A 22,188-nucleotide genomic window follows, 5' to 3' on the forward strand; every position below is an offset into this window, starting at 1 on the left:
TACTGCACTAAGTGTGATATGAATTTTCATTTATAATTTGTCAATACTTCATATAAAATTAATTTAAGGTGTTACAGTTATCCTATCATTCTTAAAGATCATTTTGTGGAAGATGATTTGGGAAAGTATTATTACAATGAATGTGAAGAAAAAAGAAATGCAAGAAAAGATATCTATTATTGTAAAAAATTATCATGGACTATTTGTTACTCACATAGAATGTACGATTAAAGATGGTATGTTAACTTGTCGCTTGAAAATTTATCATATATTTAATTGGTACATGCAGGTATTGATAATGCACTATTTTGGTGCATGCAAATCAATGTTCTAGCAACTTTTGATGCAGAGTTTGATTCACATGCACCAAAGTAGTCACTTATTTGTTATGTATTTTTGTTAAACATAAATTTATTGAATAATTTACAGCCTATTTAAGCTTATTATTAAAAGATTTTAAAAGTGCATGTGTTTTTAGACTAATTGTATAGTACTTTAGATATGAATGTTATTAGGAAGAAGAAAGTGTAGCAGCGACAAAGGCTAAGAATGATAGTTAGAGATCTGTTCGAATTATGCAACTACTTTTTAAAGTAATTAATAGCATACTATCAAGAGCAAAAAAGTTGGATATCTTTTTGCCAATGAGAAGAAGGTGACAAAAACAAAGGCTAAATGCTCAAGAAGACAAAAACAAAGGCTAAATGTTCAATTTATCATTTCAGTGTTTTCTTAATTAAGGTTATCATTTTTAATTTGGCTTAATTTAAAATTAAACATTTTCAAATATGTTCAAATAAAGACTTCGTAATGAGAGTGTTGTACATGCACCATTAAGTCCAACATTAACCATTAAGTTTTTTATCAGTGAAATACTAATTTTTTCACAATTTTTAGCAAAAAAAGAAAAAAACATACCTAAATATTTTTTAAAAAAACCCCAAAATGAAATCAAATTAGCTCTTCAAGCATTTCTTTAAGAGTAGTCTATTTTGGTAGTTGTTTTTCTTCTAAACTCACAGTTTTGCTTGTTAAGCTAAAAATGCCCAATCCAATCAAGCCAATCGAAACATAATCAAACAATCAATCAATCACATAAGAGACAATAATTTAACGTAGTTCGGTTCAGTCGACTTATGTCCACGGATGAAAAATAAGATTCACTAGTTGTAGAGAATTACAAATATACAAATCATATCAACCTCATTCAACAATCAATACTTATAGGCTCTCAATCTCTTCTAGTCCTACAGACTATTCTCAACCTAAATAAACATAAACCCATGTGTGTCATAACGTGTAGATCCAAGGATCTATCGCTATACATTGACTTAAGAAGTCACCACCAATCTTTTTTTATCTAGGTGCGATTGGCCACCTAAAGAATCTATCATTTCAAGGAACACATAAGTTTAAGGGCCCCTAAAAGAATAGGTTCAGGTCTACTAACCAGAACAGGATTCAAGAGTTTGGTTATGTGTGAGAAAGGTTATAGCACCCTCACAATGCCCATCGAAAAATGGTACCAACCTAATTTTGTGTTATCCAATAAGCCTTAAAAATTTACCAAATAATTAATTATTAAAAATTATTCTCAATTGACTTTAATACTTTTAGCAAAAAATTGAGAAAATTCCCTCACCTCAAGAGTATGCAAGAAACTACAGTTTCACTTGCAATTGCTCCATCGTCGGATTATTTAACATTAAAAAAATTCAGGAAAATAAAAAAGAAGAAAAAAATGATTGCTTTTGTACAGGAAAAATTGATACTTTTAACTTTTCCCCAAAAATGTTTTTGTTGAAACTTTAATTTCGAGAAAAATTGATACTTTCAACTTTTCCATAAATAAAAACCTTTTTTTGAAAATTTATTTTTAAGGAAAATTGATACTTTTAACTTTTCCCAAAAAATATTTATTTTAGAAACTTTAATTTCGAGAAAAATTGATACTTTCAACTTTTCCCCAAAAATATTTTTTTTGAAACTTTAATTTCGAGGAAAATTGATACTTTCAACTTTTCTTTAAAAAAAAACTTTTTTTTAAATTTATTTTTAAGGAAAATTGATACTTTCAACTTTTCCCCAAAAATATTTTTTGGAAACTTTAATTTCGAGAAAAATTGATACTTTTAACTTTTCCTCAAAAAAACCTTTTTTGAAAATTTATTTTTAAGAAAAATTGATACTTTCAACTTTTTCCCAAAAATATTTTTTTTTTAGAAAGCTTATCTAAAGAAAATAAAATAATAAAAAATACAATAAAAATGAAAATAAACAATAAATAAAAATAAAAATATTAAACAATTCTAATCTAATAATAATAATAAATAAATAAATAACAAAAAAGAAAAAAAAAACCTGGGAACAGCTCGGCTTGAGGGCTCAGCTCGGAGACGCGGGTCGGTTTTTGGAAATCCTTGCCAAAAATTGGGCAGCTGGTCGAAAAGTTCAAACTTGGCTGGAAAAGTCGTCGAAAAATTCAACCAGAATCTGAAAATTTTTCAGAAATTTCCAGAAAAAAAAAATCACAAAAAATTCTTCAAAACTTCCCCACCGATTCCTAGAGCTATTCTAACCCACAAAAACCCTTTTTTAGCTTCCCTTTCTTCTCTGTGTCTACCTTTTTTCTGTGTGTGTTTTTCTGTTCTTCCAGCACCTACTTATAGGGATTGATCAAAAGAGTTTTTGATCAATCCCAACTCTTTCTAAAATTTGGATTCAATCTTTGAATCCAATCCCAACTTTGTCAATTCTCAAATCATAGCCAAATTCATTCCAATTTTTTTATCCTAATCTTAACTGAAAATTAATCAAAATAAAAAGATAAATATATTAATAGATAACAAAAAAAAATAGATAAATAAAAGAAATAGATAAATAATAATAAAAAATAAAAGCAGATAAATAATAAAAATATTAATAGATAAAAAAATATAATATATATTAAATAATGAAAATAAAAAAAAACCCATTGGGGCCAGCTAATTGGATCCTAAACCGGGTCCAATGGGCTTATACCCAAATCCTATTGGACCAAGCCCAATGGGTTTGGGTCTGGACTAAATAGGGTGTCTACAGCTACCCATCTTTGCACATTTTCTACGAAGCAAGAATTGTGCAAAGACGTAGATACCCATTCAAGACTCAACTTGACATTTTTTTTTTGTTTTTGTTTTTTTTCTTTCTTTTGTTTTGTTTTTTTTTTTTTAATTTTGATCAAAGCTCTTCTAAGCAGAGGCTTAACGACTTTAAGAAACATTAACAAAGCTCTTCTAATCAGAGGCTCAATGACTTTTGAAAAATAAACGACTCCTCTAATCAAAGGCTCAATGACTTTGAAAAAATAAACGGCTCCTCTAATCAGAGGCTTAACAACTTTGAAAAGTAAATGGCTCCTCTAATCAGAGGCTCAACAACTTTGAAAAGTAAATGGCTCCTCTAATCAGAGGCTTAACGACTTTGAAAAAATAAATGGCTCCTTTAATCAGAGGCTCAATATCTTTGAAAAGTAAATGGCTCCTCTAATTAGAGGCTCAACGACTTTGGAAAAATAAATAGCTCCTCTAATCAGAGGCACAACAACTATGAAAAAATAAATGGCTCCTCTAATCAGACGCTCAACAACTTTGAAAAGTAAATGGCTCTCCTAATTAGAAGCTTAACTTTTGAAAAGTAAATTACTTCTCTAAATAGAGGCACCACAACTTTGAAAAGTAAATTGCTCCTCTAAACAGAGGCACCTTAACTTTTGGAAAGTAAATTGCTCCTCTAAATAGAGGCACCACAACTTTGGAAAATAAATTGCTCCTTTAAACAGAGGCACCACAACTTTGAAAAGTAAATTACTCCTTGACAATCATGTCTAAAAGAGTTATAGATCGTGATTAAAGAAATTTTGTAATGGAAAATCAAAGATTCACAATTTGAGTTCAACATTCATAGGTTCAGATTTGTAAGAACCTTCCAACTTCGTAAGAATTTACTGAAATTTGATTCTCAAAATTTTAGTTTTGTTCAAATTTGCAAGATCTCAAGATTTGCATTTGTAACTTGCAAGACTCGCATCAAAGATCCTCATTTGAATTTTAGAGGCTCACATCCAAAAGTTCAAGGCTTTTTAAAGGTTCGCATTTGGTAAGCTTGGGATTCACATCCAAAAATTCAAAGCTTCTCATTTCAGTTCAAAGGCTCAGTAATAAAACTTAGAGTTTCACATCTAAGTTCAAAGGTTCTCATTTAAAAAATTTAGAGATCCATATCCAAAAAGTTGAAGCTTTGTATTTTGGAAATTCACATCCAAAAGTTTAAAACTTTTCGTTCTAGTTCGAAGATTCACATTCGACGAACTTTAGGGTTTCATTCCTCAAAGATTCTCATTTTGAAACTCAAAGATTCTCATTTGAGTTCTCAAAAATTCTCATCAAAATATTCATAATTTTTTTCAGGTGACTCAAAAATTTACGTGAATGAATGTTATGATCAAAGATGCAAATGCCTTCTTAATGATGCAAGTACGGTAATCTATATTCTCATAGTGCCATGCATGTCCAAACAAAGTTTAATTCGTCAAATTATGTGCATGTATTATTCAAGTAATGATGCTTCCATGATGCATGTAATGCAGACGTCTATGTCACAAAATTCTAAATAATTGTGGTAATATGGCTTTCAAAACTCCACCATTTTGCATGTCTTTCTTGTTCAGTTTCTCAATACTTTGGAATAAGTTTCATCAATCGATCATCACTTGATCACCATTCATGGACTTCTTAGCACTAACAAATTTCAAAACAAGTTTCATCCACCATCACTGGTCATTACTCATAGGTGTTTCAGCATTAACCATTCCAAAACAAACTTTATCCATAGATTATTTTCATCATTCAATCATAACTTGTAAGTCATATCGATCAATTTATCCTTGTACTCATCACTTAGTTATACCACTTTTCAAGATTTGCCCCATCCTCATTTTATTATCCAATCCATCATCATATTCTCCATTTCGTCACATCATATATCCTTCTAAATCATCTCTTTTAGGTTTCTATCATTTCTTCATTTTGTTACCACCATCATCTTAGATTTCTCTTTAAAGGAATGCAAGACTTTTTTATGCACATTGTCATTCATTCATCATTATTTCAATTCTTGACAATTATAATGCACTCATACATTTTTTTGATTTATTCTAGGGATGTAACAATAAGAGAACACAAGGTGAATTATGGTAAAAATAATCAATGAAGATCTATTTTGGTACAAAACAAATGGAAAAAGAAATAAATTAGATACATGTCATTGGGATGAATGGTATATCCAAACGATGAAGATTCAGATAATTCTCAACATTAATCTAGGATTCTTTTTTAAAAACTCATTCCATTTACTATTGAAGTCATTTTGAGTTTGGCAAATTTTACCCCATCTTTGAGGGATCTTCAGATATCTTTGATCTTCCATATATGTGAATCATTTGACCTGGATCTTTTTCTACCAAAATCACCCTTTCAAGTTTTCAATTTGAATCTCTTTTTTTCATTGTCTCATTTTTTTCTTCTTTCTTTCTTTTTTTCTCTATTTTTTTTCATCATCTTTTTTTCTTTTTTCTCATTTTTCATCCATTGTTGATATCTTTCACACATCAAACTTTAGAGCAATGTAGCATGATTCCATTATTTCATCATGAACATGCCTTCGCTCAACATATGATCATTCAAGTTGAGCATTCATACTTGATCCAAATGAGCTTTTCAAGGTTGTAATGTAGGTCAAGGTGGGGGTCATAAAAGAAATGGATATAATAGGCTCAAAACATATACTAAAAAGGTTCAAGACCAAAGGATCATTTGATGCAACTTGACATTTTGCCCTCACATTATTTCATTATTTTTCTTTCCTCACACAAAGGATTCTCATTACTTTGCCTCAAATCATATGTGGCATTTTTTTTTCTTTTTCTTTTCTTTCTCTTTCCATCTTTGAGACCTTTTGTGATTTGTTTTTTCAAAAATTACCCTCCAATGTAGAGGGTGATCCTTGGTTGGGGTTCTTTAGAAAAAAAATCATAATAGGCTCAAAGGGGTAGCAATGAATGGTTTCGAGTCGTAAAAGAAAGATGGCCATTTTTCATCTCAATTGTGAATACTTTTCTTGAACATCATTTATTGAACAAAGCTTATGAACCTGTATAAAAGATTACACATCTTCAAGACATATCTATTTCACCTTTGTTAACAGCTTACTTTTTTGCTCAAATCATCTCTTCATATTAATGTGGATAAGTTCTCAAAATTAAATCTCAGAATTATTGTTATTATTGTCTAAATATTTATCATCTGAAATTTAAGAATAGAAATATAAATTTATGAAAGGTAACAGAGCACAGAGTAATGGTCGAGTGAAAGAGAAAATGTAATGAAATGCATTAACTTGCCTTTATTAAAATGATAACAAGTAGAATCATATTGCAAAAAAGAAACCTAACATTACTCTAAAAGAATCCTAAAATGACAAGTAGCATTCAACCAGTTTTAACATCCTTCTTTAAAATCATGCCCTTGTGCGATCAGGTGAAAGATTTTTATCTCGCCCCATTGATTCATTGCGACTCTTCAGGCCTTTTTGAATTAACATATTCTTGATTCTCATTCAGAGCATTGACATTGTGATTAGGCAATGGATTACCATTAAAATTAGGTGTTGTTGCTCTTCTTTGATCAAAACTTACCATTTCATCCTTGATTAATCGTTGTACCTTATGCTTTAAAGCAGTGCAATTTTTAGTAGAATGGCCAGCAATTCCATAGTGGTAATCGCAGTGGGCTATAGGATCATACCACTTAGGGTAAGGTGGCTTAAGTGGCTCCACATGGCTAGGGGCAATCAAATGGCTATTATAGAGTTCTTGATATAACTCCGTATAAGTCATGGGGATTTCATCAAATATAAGTTTTTCTCGAGTAATCCGTTGCTCTCGTGAATCACTTGGTGGGTTAGTAGGATAAATTTGGGCTACTGCAAGAGTTTGAATGTTAAGGCTATATGTAAGATCTTGAGGGCTAAAAATTGATCGGTATGTGGATGAATAAGGTGGTTGTGGAACTAGCTGGTATGGGTAGGATGAGGCATTATTCACAGCAGGATAGTATGGAGAATAACCTTGGGGTGGATAGGGTTGATAACCCCTGAATTGTTGCCTATCAAAGCTCACAACTTGAGCTTCAGTTTCTTTTTTTTTTTGATGCCTTATTGGTTTCTCCTCCTTTCAACTTATCATTCTTAATGACACTTTCAATAATTTCTCCAAGATCACCATGTCAGTGAAATTTTTTGTTGCATTACCAATCATCCTTTCATAATAGAGAGATTTCAAAGTGCTGATAAATAGCACTGTAATTTCTTTCTCAGTCAGAGCAGGCTGTACTTGAGAAGCAATATCCCTCCACCTTTGGGCATACTCTTTAAAAGTCTCATTGACCTTTTTCTCCAAGTTTTGTAAAGACAAACGATCAGGGGGCCAAATCCATGATATGTCGATATTGACTGATAAAATCATGGGCCATGTCACTCCAAGAACGGATGCAAGCTCTGTCTAACTGGATGTACCACCTAACAGCAGAACCAGTAAGACTATCTTGGAAAATATGCATTAGTAGGTTTTCGTCATGAGCATAGGCTGCCATTTTTCGACAATACATGGTAATATGAGTTTTTGGGCACTTTGTGCCATCATATTTTTCACATTCTGGTACTTTGAACTTAGGAGGAAGACCACATCAGAGACTAAGCAAAGCCCAGCAGCATCAACTGAACCATAGAAACCAATTTCTTCCACAGCCCGTAGCCTTTGTTCTAGCATATTAATTTTGGAGTTTTCCTGAGTTTTCACTTTTATCTTTTCCTTATCTTTTCCTTTCAGTTCATCCAGATCAGGGATTTGAAATGGTTCAACTACCTTTTTAATAAAGACAGGATTCACATAGATATGGTAATACCCTGGATTAGAAACTGATGGCATTCCAGGATATGTAGGATATGTGAGGTGTTATGGTGGAACCTCTTGTGTAGACTGGGCTTAAGGTGGACCAAAACCAGGTGGATATAGAGGGTCAATCATTTCTTATGATGCAGGGTCTTATTAGCTTGTGTTCTCTTCTACTCCTTTCCCCTCATTTAATTTGTTGAGAGCATCCAAAATTTTACTTAACTCATTCTCAATCTTTTCTTGAGCTTTTTTCAGTTTTTCAAATCGATGAGAATTTTTTTGCTCCATTTGTCTGGCTCTGGATCTTGTGTTGTATTGATGGACAGGGTTCTCGTTAGATGGAGCTATCCCTGAACCTTTAGCACCACAATTATGATTAAAAATGCTATGCTATGCTTTATGTATGATACGTTGATGCACGAATGAAATGTACATTTTCATGGATGAAATCTAATATGAAATGGATGCAAATGATAATGTTAAAACATGATCATAAAAATAATACAAAAGCATAAAATCAAACAAACAACATATTTAGTTTCACAGATGAACTGAAAGTGATGTTGATGTATAATGTTACATATAATAATGAAAATGATGCATAAAGTCAAACAATTAAAATGATTAGATAAACATTCTTCTTATGTCCTAGTTTCAAGGTATACCTATCATTGGGTAGAAAAGGGCTCTATCTTAGGTTTAGGCACTTTTAAGGTTCACTATATGTGGTTTAAGGTTAAAGTCTAAAGGTTTTCAAATTGCTCCTTACATCATTGTCCATTATAGACTAATAAGGCATCCTAATCCTCACCCATTACAGGCTATAAGTGAAAAAGGTTCAATTTGAATGGGAGTATTTCGCTAGCCACTACGGAGGCATTAAACCTCACGAAAGTAATAGGTACTTTACTCCTTCTTAACGGCACGGAGCTCGGGTATAGAGCTCATTTTATGCATATGCATATGAATGACATAATTAATAAAGTAAATAAACATGAATGAATAAAAAAATCTATACAAAAGGTTCAATTTTATTAGGCTTTTGGATAACACAAAATTATTTATTGGCCTGACTCTTGGAGCTCCCCAGCGGAGTCACCAAGCTATCATAACATCTAGATCCGGGGATCTATCGCTAGACATTGACTTAAGGAGTCGCCACCAATCTTTTTTTATCTAGGTGCGATTGGCCACCTAAAGAATCTATCATTTCAGGGAACATCTAAGTTTAAGGGCCCCTAAAAGAATAGGTTCAGGTTTACTAATCAGAACAAAGTTCGAGAGTTCGGTTACGTGTGAGGAAGGTTATAGGACCCTCACAACGCCCATCGAAAGATGGTACCAGCCTAATTTTGTGTTATCCAATAAGCCTTGAAAATTTATCAAGTAATTAATTATTAGAAATTATTCTCAATTAACTGTAATACTTTTAGTAAAATATTGAAAAAATTTCCTCACCTCAAGAGTATGCAAGAAAACTACTGTTTCACATGCAGAGGCTCCGTCGTCGGATTATTTAACATTAAAGAAAATTTAAGAAAATAAAAAAGAAGAAAAAAATTGATTGCTTTTGTACAAAAAAAATTGATACTTTCAACTTTTCCCCAAAATTATTTTTAGAAACTTTAATTTCGAGGAAAATTGATACTTTCAACTTTTTCTCAAAAAGCCATTTTTGAAAATTTATTTTTAAGGAAAATTGATACTTTCAATTTTTCCTCAGAAAAAACCTTTTTTGAAAATTTATTTTTAAGGAAAATTGATACTTTCAACTTTTCTTCAAAAAAAAAAACCTTTTTTTGAAAATTTATTTTTAAGAAAAATTGATACTTTCAACTTTTCTCCAAAAATATTTTTTGAAAACTTTAATTTCGAGGAAAATTGATATTTTCAACTTTTCCTCAAAAAAACCTTTTTTGAAAATTTATTTTTAAGAAAAATTGATACTTTCAACTTTTTTCCAAAAATATTTTTTTTGAAACTTTAATTTCGAGAAAAATTGATACTTTCAATTTTTCCTAAAAAAAAACCTTTTTTAAAAAATTTATTTTTAAGGAAAATTGATACTTTCAACTTTTCCCCAAAAATATTTTTTTTAGAAAGCTTATCTAAAGAAAATAAAATAATAAAATAAAATACAATAAAAATGAAAATGAAAATGAAAATAAATAATAAATAAATAAATAAATATAAAAATAAAAATATTAAACAATTTTAATCTAATAATAATAATAATAAATAAATAACGAAAAAAAAAAACCTGGGAACGGCTCGGCTTGAGGGTTCAGCTCGGAGACGCGGGTCGGTTTCTAGAAATCCTTGTCGAAAACTGGGCAACTGGTTGGAAAGTTCAAACTTGGCTGAAAAAGTCACCGAAAAATTCAACTTTCGTCGAAAAATTCAACCAGAATCTGAAAATTTTCCAGAAATTTTCAGAAAAAAAATCAGAAAAAATTCTTCAAAAATTCCCCATCGATTTCTAGAGCTATTCTAACCCACAAAAACCTTTTTTTAGCTTCCCTTTCTTCTTTGTGTCTGCTTTTTTTCTGTTAGTCTTCTTCTGTTCTTCCAACACCTATTTATAGGGATTGATCAGAAGAGTTTCTGATTAATCCCAACTCTTTCTGGGATTTGGATTCAATCTTTGAATCTAATCCCAACTCTGCCAATTCCCAAATCACAGCCAAATTCATTCCAATTTTTTTATCATAATCTTAACCGAAAATTAATCAAAATAAAAAGATAAATATATTAATAGATATAAAAAAAATAATTAGATAAATAAAAAAAATAGATAAATAATAATAAAAAATAAAAGCAGATAAATAATAAAAAATATTAATAGATAAAAAATATATAAAAAATATATTAAATAATAAAAATAAAAATAAAAATAAAAAACCCATTGGGGCCAGCTAATTGGATCCTAAATCGAGTCCAATGGGCTTAGAACCAAATCCTATTGGACTAGGCCTAATGGGTTTGGGTCCGGACTAAATAAGGTGTCTACAATGTGCACCTTTTCAACACAAACAAATACATGTCCATATGTACTCATTCATCATACCTATGTGGACCCTCTCAGTTTTCTCTAATCCACTCCCATGCATCATACAAACATACATATCTATAAGACGTAAATCTCCAATACTCCTATTAGATATCTATCTCATAAAACTTTATAACTTTTTTACATCTTTTTCTTATACCTAACCCTACAGAGACTTCACATATTTATAACCATTCAAACTTACCTATTAAGAATCCCTTTCCTCTTAGAATTATTCTTCTGTAAGTCAAATTTACCTTTTAAAAATCTTTTTTCTATTGGAATTCTTTTTCTACAAGTTTTCTTGTCTATCAAGCAATATCTAACCAATCTCAAACAAATCTGTTATGGGATTTGAGTTGCTATTCCTAACATTGGTAGCATCATAATGATATTATTAAGAGAACAAAAGTGAACAAAGACAAAAAAAAGTAAAAGTTTTGGTCATAAAGGTTTCTTGTAATTGGCAGTCAAGGAAAAAGATTAGGAGAAAGAATTTGACAGCCACAAAACCTAACAAATTCAAACAATTAAGGAACTAAACAACAATCCTAGCAAATCTAGATAAAACAAATGGAGTCACAAACACATAATTGTCTAGTCGTAAGTACAAATAGCAATTGCACATAAGCAAATAACACAAGAAGAATCAAAATAAGACAATCACAATAATACAAAAAAAAAATCATACTTAGAAAGCATTCAAAGCAAAAAAAGAAAAAAAAAGAAAAAAACTGCCTAGTGAGTTTTTGTTGAGGGTTTGGAGCTTAAATTGATTTTTTTTAGGGTAAAGAGAAGTTAGAGAATTCTATTTTAGATAGAGAAAAAAAAATAAATGAGGTCTTAAAGAATTCCTTTACCAAATGGTGAGTTTTGAATATTTTTGGATTTGATTGTTCTTAAAACTTTTTAAAAAACATTGATAAATTGTAATTTTTTAATTAAAAAAATAAAGTAAAAATAATATAAAATATCTCTTAGATGTTCAATAAAAAGAAATAGATATAATTTTGTAATGGCTAAAAAAAAGGAACGAAAAAATATCTAAAAAAAAGGATAATAGCATTTTCCTTTAAAGTTATGGAAGGCAAGGAAAATCTTATATTCCCCGTATAAAAGGTTAATGAATCTTGAACTATGGGTTTGAGAAAAAAAAGCAAAGTCATTAAAACAATATTTGCTTTCTTGATTAGTCCCCCTAATGGTTAACCCAAGGTTCTTTTATATATCAAACAAGAAGCATTGTATATATGCAGGTCTCCTTCACACATGCAAAATCATTGTTATGCAACTATTTATAATTGGATAGATTTTTATTCTTTTGTACCATTCTAATAATTAATATATATACCTACATATAATTTGCCATTTTTTATCCAATTCTAAATTCATTTTATTCCATTTCTAAAAGTTTTATTGGAAAATAAGCATATATACATATATATATATATATAAAGGGTTTATTTTTAATGCATTGATAATGAATTAAATAATTCCTATGTATATATATAAATTCACGTGGACATATATCTTCTGTTAGGGGAAGAATTTACTAATCTAACCACTTTGATTTCTTCAATATTTATTGACCTATCTTTGACGTATAAAATATTAAAAATTGCACATTAATAAATTTTCTATAATGACTGGATTTTATGACTTGGTTAAGTCAATTGCGTGTTTTATAAAGACTCAATTTTGGACATTAATGTTGCATAACCCTACTGCAAACACTAATATTTTTACATGAGATGCCTTCCTATTGTTGCAACATGTATTATATCAAATAATTTACTCAAAGCAGTTGGTTTGAGACCTTCAACGTGGTTCCAAACTCATCATTCATTGACTCATGACAATTCTTCAATCAATTTTCTTCATTTTTTAACAAAGAAAACAGTTTTTTGGTTAAAAAATACTTCTTTTCCTCACTTCTTTTGGCATGCAATAATAATTAAACCAGTTTCTTTTCACCATACTTGCCCATAGCTCTTCTTAGAACAAATTATGAAAAAACCTGTGTAAAGTAGAAACTGCAGGCACATTGGAATGGAGATTAATTTCATATTAGAAACCTAATATCAGAACCAAACTTGTCTTAAACAATTTCTGGTGACCATTTAAAACAAAGGGAGGTAATGGTCTTAGAAGTAGCAGTTTTATGTACCTTTACTTGCCACGGGAAAGATTTGTTGTGCTTTATCTGGATTGTTGGTGGCTTAATGTCTATATTGTCACCTACCAATCTTTTAACAACTCTTGTTTATTTTTCTTTGATCCTTACTTGCCACGGGAAAGATTTGTTGTGCTTTATCTGGATTGTTGGTGGCATAATGTCAATATTGTCTCCTACCAATCTTTTAACAACTCTTGTTTATTTTTCTTTGATCAAGTAGTGCAAGAAATCTGGCAATTTTCTTTTACCAATGTGCTTGACTGATTAGTTCAATGAACACAGACAGCACCAAGTTTCCTTTTAAAGTTCTCAGTGTAAGTCTGAGTAATGATATTCAATACTTCTGTTCAATTTAGAAGAGTTAAGTTCCAACAGATTCATCCCCAATTCTCAGACTATATTGCTTCTAGAATCTTTTCTAAACTACTGCGGTCATGCTAACTAAACGGTGGAAATGATCAAAGAAACGTTTCCAGCAACGCAGGATTAAGTAATCTTACAAAAAAGTCAATGCTTTCAATGTAATAAGCACTAATGTCATATCTTAAATATCTATGAACAAGTCTGAATAGACTTTTGAAACGGAGATTTTTCAGAGATAAAACAGAAGCTCCAAGCCCAACATAAATTTATTGTATTTGTGCTCCGTGAAGCATGCTATTTGGACATCAATTGATCATTAAGTTTTACATAAAATTTGTTGGCCTGTTGCACCAAAATAATAACAAATAAATTAACATGTATTACCTTAATTGAATTAGAGAGAAATAGGTCACCAAGAGAAACAACAAGTCTTTCCCTCATTATAAAATTAGTACTATATTATGAAATTAGCATGATAAGATGGAAACGCATATTCAATTTTAAGATCTTGAACTGTTAAATAACTAACAATATTCAACTTGGATGGTGAAAAGTCAGGAATATGATATATGTTTTTAGACTGAATCATGACTACTTCCAAGACCATTTTTCAATAATTTAAGCATATAATAACTGCGTAGAATGAGAAAAATAAAGAAGGATAAACGATTCGAACTGTTTGAAAATAATTCTTCCTGAAAAGTCTTTACCTGCTAGTTAAGGAAAATAGTGACCAGGTCATTGGTTTCCATCTATAAGTAGGTCTGTCTGTCATGCAAAGTTTCTCACTCTTCTCCAAAAGAATATCAAACAACGAGCTAATTTTGGAGTAAACATTGCTATTTTGCTTGTATATCATAATGACACGAGCAACGACTATTGTCAACTTTATTTTTAAGGTTAAATATAAAAATGGCATCTAAACTATGCATTTTTTTGTTACTTTTATATGTAAAAAATAAAATTTTTAATTTGATATTTTAATTTTTATTTCATCATCCATTTTCATACTTAAAATTAATGTCGTTAGTCAACTTGATTACGTAGCATGAGTATTTAATATATAAAATGCTGACACATATTAAAAAGTCCAGTTAACATTACATCATCAATTACCACATCAATGTTTAAAGAAATTTTCTAAAAATTTCACAAGAAACTTTTACATTTTTGTGATTTTTTTTTTAATTTTAAGGAATTTTTAATTTTAGTAAAAGTTTTATTTTTTGAAAAATTTTTAGATTTTTTTTAGATTTTTTTTGGATGTTTCATTAAAATTTTGAGATTTTTTTAATTTCTTAAGTTTTAAAAAATTTTTAATTTTTATAATTTCTAAAACTGTTTGATATTTTTAATTTTTTACAATTTTTTAAAATATTCCAAAATTTTTAAAATGTTTTTTAAATTTTTTTAAATTTTTTATTAGTGTGGATGTAACAATTGATAACTTGACATTATCTAGGTTTTTTGACAAGTATCGGTATTTTATTGGTTGTTTATGTCAAGTTAATAAATTAAATAACGGTTTTAGTTTAAAATAATAAAATGGATAATAGAATTAAAAATTAAATACCAATTAATAATTTTATTTTTTTAAGCACCAACCAACAAAAATATATAATACATAGGTTAATTTTATATTTAACCTTAATTTTTAATTGTATCTTATATGACCAGGAGTTGCGTCGGCAGGTTTAGTTAGCAACTTGGATTTATGCCAAAGTCAACAAGATGGTTTCATGCTGTTTTTTAGTACTACGACAGACATAATATAATGACAGAAATGACTACTTCCACGACAAAACTATGTGTTGATGTAAGCATAGGGACAGGGAATTCGATGGGTAGACATGGGTAGTGGTTGAAGAACAATTCATCAGAAATTTAGAAGAAAAAAAAAAATCGAAGCGGACTAGGTAAATCTTTCTTTGCTTCTTGAAATCAGAAATTATAGACTTGTTCAAAGACTCCAATTAATCTATAAATAGGCATGTTCTCAGGCAAAGTTTCTTATCCCTTCCAAAGCAATCAAACTTACAAGATCTTAAGCTAGAAACAACATTATCACAATGAAAGGTGCTTATTTCCTCCTAGCAATTTCTCTCTTGGCTCTAGCTACCTCATTTGCCTATGCATCTGATCCTAGCCCTCTCCAGGATTTCTGCGTCGCCATCAATGACACCAAGGATGGTGGTATGTTCTATTTTTCTCTGTTATTCTTAAACTTACTTCAAATATGTGCCTAAAACAAAGCAACTTAGCAGGAAGCAAAATTCCTGGGCAAGAAAACTATCTAAAACAATTTAAAAGATTTGCATGGAATAATGAAAATAACATATTTTTTCTCATCATATATGCAGTGTTTGTTAATGGGAAGTTCTGCAAGGATCCAAAGCTTGCCAAAGCAGAAGACTTCTTCTTTTCAGGGCTCAACATCCCAAGAAACACATCAAATCCAGTGGGATCAACTGTGACTCCAGTCAATGTTGCCCAGATACTAGGACTTAACACTCTTGGAGTCTCATTGGCTCGACTTGACTTTGCACCCGATGGTGGCCTAAACCCCCCTCACACTCACCCTCGTGCCACGGAAATTCTAGTCGTTGTGGAGGGCACACTCTACGTTGGCTTTGTTACATCCAACCCAGATAATCGTCTAATCACCAAGGTCCTATACCCTGGAGATGTGTTTGTTTTCCCTGTTGGCCTCATTCACTTCCAGTTCAATGTGGGGAAAACCAGTGCCGTTGCCTTTGCTGGTTTTAGCAGCCAGAATCCTGGTGTCATTACAATAGCCAATGCAGTGTTTGGATCAAACCCACCCATTAATCCTGATGTTCTTGTCAAGGCCTTCCAATTGGACAAGAATGTGGTGAAAAATCTTCAGTCCAAATTCTGGTGGCCTAACAATTAAGGAAAGCATTTATTTAATCATACTTGAATTGATGTTGTAATTTGTTCAGGATAATGTTTGCCTAATTATAGTAACGATTTATATTTTGCAAAAGAAAAAAAAAATGCTTATGTACCCATGCTTATGTAAGCCTCTTTGTCAAGTATTGGATATTAATATTATTAATTATTATTATATTACTTTTACTAAATGATTTGTTTTTCAAATTTTTAATATATTTAAAGTTTTTCGAGTGCAAAATAATTAAAAATTAAAGATTGAAATGACAATAAAAAAAAATTAATTGTAATAAATATTTGAAATTATTGGATGCCGTTGTCTTAAATAGTTGAAAACTTTGACTTTTTTTATTCAAAATATATGGTGGTGTTTTTTTTTTATTTAAGTCAAATAGTCATTTTCAGAAGTAATGTTACTTGTCTCTCTTCTTTTATGACGTCACAAAAATATATTTGTATGAATTTAACGAGATCTACTAATTATTCATACATGGAGTAAAGCTTTTTGGAGCAACTCATATAAGCCAACTATTGAATCCAATGACATTCATGGATTGGTCAATCAATTTATAAATAAAATTTTTTTATTTGAACCAATAAATTATTTGAATATTAGGAGAAAAAAAAAGTAAAATGACAGTGGAGTCTAGTTGGTTTTTGGGTTGAGATAATTGAGGTTCTTCATTTTTTTAGGTTAAAGAGAAGTTAGAGAATTTCATTTTAGAGAGAGAAAAATATAAAAATGAGGTTTTAAAGAATTTTTTTTAGCTTGTATATTTCTTACCAAAGGGTGAGTTTGGAATGTATCATAGTCATTATTTAAATCACGAAATAACACCCGCAACGCATGCCACAAAGCCATTATTTGAATCCTTATTAACAAATAAGTAGAGCATATTATTTCATTACACTTGAATTGAAGTTGTAATTTGGTTGAGACTTGAGATACTGTTTGACGTACACTTTCCCATTTTATAACAACAATTCATATTGGAAAAGAAAAAAAAAATTAAAGTGAAGGGTAATTTGCTTTATGTACCAATACAAGAATATTGCTATGCAAACTTTTCTGTTAAGTACTGACTCTTATATCTTTCTTTTTCTTAAACTTTTTTTTATGTATTCTCTTCATTTGACACATAATCTCTTATGACTAATTTGGATTTGATTGTTCTTAATACTTTTAAAAAACATTGATAAATTATAATTTTTTAATTCAAAAAATAAAGTAAAAATTAATATAAAATATCTCTTAGATGTTCAATAAAGGGAAATAGTTATAATTTTGTAATGGGTCAAAAAAAATGAATGAAAAAATGTCTAAAAGGATAATAGCATTTTCCTTTAATTTTTGGAAGGGCAAGAAAAATCTTATATTCCCCATATAAAAGGTTAATGATCTTGAATTATGGGTTTGAGGAAAAAAAAGCAAAGTCATTAAAGCAATATTTGCTTTCTTATGAGTCACCTTAATGGTTAACACAAAGTTCATTTATATATCATAACAAGAAGCATTGTTTATGCATGTCTCCTTCACACTTGCAAAATCAATGTTCTGCAACTATTTATAATTGGATGGATTTTTTTTTTTTTTGGTACCATTCTAATAATTAATATATATACCTACATATAATTTGCCAATTTTTTTATGCAATTCTAAATTTATTTATTCCGTATCTAAAAGTTTTGTTGGAAAATAAATAAATAAATATATATAAAGTGTTTATTTTTAATACATTGATAAAGAATTAAATAATTTCTTTGTATACATATAAATCCGCATGGACATATATCTTCTGTTGGGGGAAGAATTTACGAACCTAACCACTTTGATTTCTTCAATATTTATTGACCTATCTTTTACATATAAAATTAAAAGTGCACATTAATAAATTTTCTATAATGACCGGATTTTATTATGACTTGGTTCAGTCAATACCGTGTTCTATAAGGACTCAATTTTGGACAATGTTGCATAACCCTGCTTCAAACACTAATCCTTTTACATGAGAGATGCCTTCCTGTTGTTGCAACATGTATTATATCAAATAATTTACTCAAAGCAGTTAGTTTCAGAGCTTCAACGTGGTTCCAAACTCATCATTCATGACTCATGAGAATTCTTGAATCAATTTTCTTCATTTTTTAACAACCAAAATATTTTTTGGGTAAAGAAAAATGCTTCTTTTCCCCACATCTTTTTGCATACAATCGTAATTTAACCAGTTTCCTTTCCCCCGTGCTTGCCCATAGCTCTTCTAGAACAAATTCATGAATAAACCCGTGTAAAGTAGAAACTACAGGCATCTTGGAATGGAGATTAATTTCATATTAGGAACCTAATATCAGTACCAAACTTGTCTTAAACAATTTCTGGTGACCATTTAAAAGAAAGGGAGGAAACGGTCTTAGAAGTAGCAGTCTTATGTACCTTTACTTGCCACGGGAAAGATTTGTCGTGCTTTATCTGGATTGTTGGTGGCTTACTGTCAATATTGTCACCTACCAATCTTTTAACAACTTTTCTTTATTTTTCTTTGATCAAGTAGTGCAAGAAATCTGACGATTTTCTTTTACCAATGTGCTTTGCGGATTAGTTCATTGAACACTTAAAGAACGAAGTTTCCTTTCGAAGTTCTCAAGCCTGTGTTTAATATTCAATATTTATGTTCAATTTAGAAGAGTTCCAACAGATTCATCCACAATTCTCAGACTATATTGCTTCCAGAATCTTTTCTAAACTATTCCGGTCATGCTAACTAAACGGTGGAAATGATCAAAGAAACGTTTCAGTTAAGCAAGATTAAGTAATCTTACAAAAAAATCAATGCTTTCAATGTAATAAGCATTAATATCATATCTTAAGTATCTGTGAACATGTCAGAATAGACTTTTCAAACTGAGAATTTTCAGAGATAAAACAGAAGTTCCAAGCCTAACATAAATTTATCGTATTTGTACTCCGTGAAAAATACTTTTTGGACATCAATTGATCAAGTTCTATGTAAAATTAGTTGGCCTGTTGCACCAAAATAATAAAGAATAAGTGAACATGTAGAGAAAAAATTCGCCACCAAGAGAAACAAGCCTTTCCATGATCATTAATTAGTATTATATTGAGAAATTAGCATGATGAGATGAAAATAATATGCAATTTTAAGATGTTTTACGGTTAAATAATTAACAATATTCAACTTGGATGGTGAAAAGTCAGGAATATGATATATGTTTTTAGACTGAATCATGACTACTTCCAGGACCAATTCAGTGCTTTAAGCATATAATAACTGCGTAGAAAGAGTAAAACAAAGAAGGATAAAAGAGTGGAATTATTTGAAAATAATTCTTCTTGAAAAGTCTTTACCTGCTAGTTAAGAAAAATAGTGACCAGGTCATTGGTTTCCATCTATAAATAGGTCTGTCTGTCATGCAAAGTTTCTCACTCTTCACAGAAGAAATATTAAACAACCAGCTAACTTTGGAGTAAACATTGCTATTTTGCTGGTATATCATAATGAAAGGAAGTAACTCTTTCCTTGTTGCTTTTGCCCTCTTGGGCTTTGCTTGCTCATTAGCCTCAGCCTTTGACCCTGATCCTCTCCAGGACTTTTGTGTGGCTCTCAAGGACACCGAAAATGGTGGTACGTGGGCATTCAGTTTATGTTTTCAGGATTTTTTTTTCATGATCATGATGCTAATAATGCCTGCGCTGAAGAACATTCAGCTTGGGATTTAACATAATAACATTACTAAAAGTTACTCTACTTTTGCACGGGATGATATATATCAACTAACATTTCTTTCGTGCAGTGTTTGTAAATGGGAAGTTCTGTAAGGACCCAAAGCTCGCAGAAGCAGATGATTTCTTCTTTTCAGGCCTCAGCAAGCCAGGAAACACATCAAATCTAGTTGGATCAAATGTCACCACTGTCAATGTTGACCAAATACCAGGACTTAACACTCTTGGCATATCTTTGGCAAGACTTGACTTTGCACCTTATGGTGGCCTTAACCCTCCTCACATTCACCCTCGAGGAACTGAGATCCTAGTTGTTGTGGAGGGCACACTTTATGTTGGCTTTGTTACATCCAACCCAGATAACCGTCTCTTCACTAAAATCCTTAATCCTGGAGATGTTTTTGTTTTCCCAATTGGGTTGATTCACTTCCAGTTCAATATAGGGCAAACTAAGGCAGTTGCCTTTGCTGGTCTCGGCAGCCAAAATGCTGGGGTTATCACTATTGCTAATGCAGTCTTTGGCTCAAACCCACCAATCAATCCGGATGTTCTCACAAAGGCCTTCCAGTTGGACAAGAATGTGGTTACCTATCTTCAGTCCCGGTTCTAGTCAGATTAACAAGTTACTTAAGAGCCAAAATAAAACCCCATAAGTTTGTTGTTTGTTTTAAATAATGTTTCCATACATTTTCCTCATTAAAGTCATACTATTATTCTTAGTATCATGCAATAAACAGGTTGGTTGATAATGTACCTCCCCAGAGTCCAGTCTCCTCTCTCCTTGTGATCATTCTGTGTGTGGAAATTGGAATATATAGTGCAATTTTCACTCTCTCTCCTGCTCTTGTGCGAACATGTATGCTTATATGTGTATGCGAGGTCCAAAGCAGGACATAATTCTCACTCAAATGTGCAGAAATTGTACACAACTGCTTCATTTATGTTGCTTTTAGAAAACAGATCAAGTAACTTTCAAGCATTAAACCTTTTGTTCATTTGCAAGTCTCAACACATATAACAAAAATAAGAGGTTAATTATCAAATGGTGTCTAAGGTAAGCAATGAATAGTGACAAACAATGTCCAAGAGGTGGAGATTTGGACAACTTGATTGTTTATGATTGTAATCTCACAAATCAGTTTATTACAGCATAAAAAGACTTGAGATGAATTTACTGATTTTTGGAGTTAGGTCAATTTCATATTCAATACTCCAGACACTGCCTTCCCCTGCAAGATACACACAAAAGCTACAATGATAATTCTGAAGGTGGAATTCTGTTTAATAAGTTTGCATGGCTTTGATTGAATTTAATCATGTCCAATATAAATAGCCCTCACATTATAATGTAAGTTGGAAGACATGTAAAAAAGGGTTGTTGAGGAGCAGAACTTTCTCTCAGTTGCTTATAGATGGAATTAGATATCGAAAAGCGTTGTATAAGACTACACCAAATCTGTCACTGTCTTGATATATTAAGTGCAAATGTATTCTCTTTGCTGCTACATCATATAATATCTATCTACTTCATCTGTTACTTCGTGAGGTCCTTCCAGGTGATCAAGATGGTGGTTACTTGATCCTTTAACGCTTTTTTTATTTTAGTAATTATGTTGCTTTTACAATAAAATGATTTTACAATAACTCATGAGTAACGACAAGCCTAGAATGAACTTTCAGGTATGAGACAAGTCCCGATAAACGTCAAGAGAAATGTTTCTGTTCTTTCTCATGGCATCTAACTGTACATGTTCTGAAGATTTGCAACCATAAAGTATTGTCTGTCTTGATTCAAATGTCTCATAGTTTTATCTTATGAAAAGGATTTATAAGTTTGGATTTAAATATCAATTTATATACCATAATAGATCATTAAAATTTCTTGATGTGAGAGTGAAATGTCATAAACCCCTTCCATTAAATTTTAACATTCTTCTCTTGTTACCTCCCATTAAAAT

The 22,188-nt window shown here is 30.8% G+C and overlaps 2 protein-coding genes across 2 annotated transcripts; both read left to right on the forward strand.

Annotated features, from left to right (window-relative positions):
- Positions 1–15,402: 15,402 nt before the first annotated feature.
- Positions 15,403–16,682, forward strand: LOC149518217 (germin-like protein subfamily 1 member 13). Its single transcript, XM_089764370.1, has 2 exons — positions 15,403–15,771; positions 15,939–16,682. Exons 1-2 carry the CDS (start codon positions 15,648–15,650, stop codon positions 16,490–16,492), a joined length of 678 nt encoding a protein of 225 aa, XP_089620496.1. The 5' UTR covers positions 15,403–15,647; the 3' UTR covers positions 16,493–16,682.
- Positions 16,683–19,926: 3,244 nt separating this feature from the next.
- LOC149518218 (germin-like protein subfamily 1 member 14) lies at positions 19,927–21,604 on the forward strand. The gene is made up of 2 exons (XM_089764371.1): positions 19,927–20,132; positions 20,302–21,604. The coding sequence occupies exons 1-2, from the start codon at positions 20,006–20,008 to the stop codon at positions 20,838–20,840; spliced, it is 666 nt and encodes a 221-aa protein (XP_089620497.1). The 5' UTR covers positions 19,927–20,005; the 3' UTR covers positions 20,841–21,604.
- The last annotated feature ends 584 nt before the right edge of the window (positions 21,605–22,188 follow it).

The sequence above is a fragment of the Durio zibethinus genome, chromosome 7 (genome assembly GCF_047325235.1).
Source record: "Durio zibethinus cultivar Kanyao isolate XHJ-2024 chromosome 7, ASM4732523v1, whole genome shotgun sequence".
Taxonomy (NCBI): Eukaryota; Viridiplantae; Streptophyta; class Magnoliopsida; order Malvales; family Malvaceae; genus Durio; species Durio zibethinus.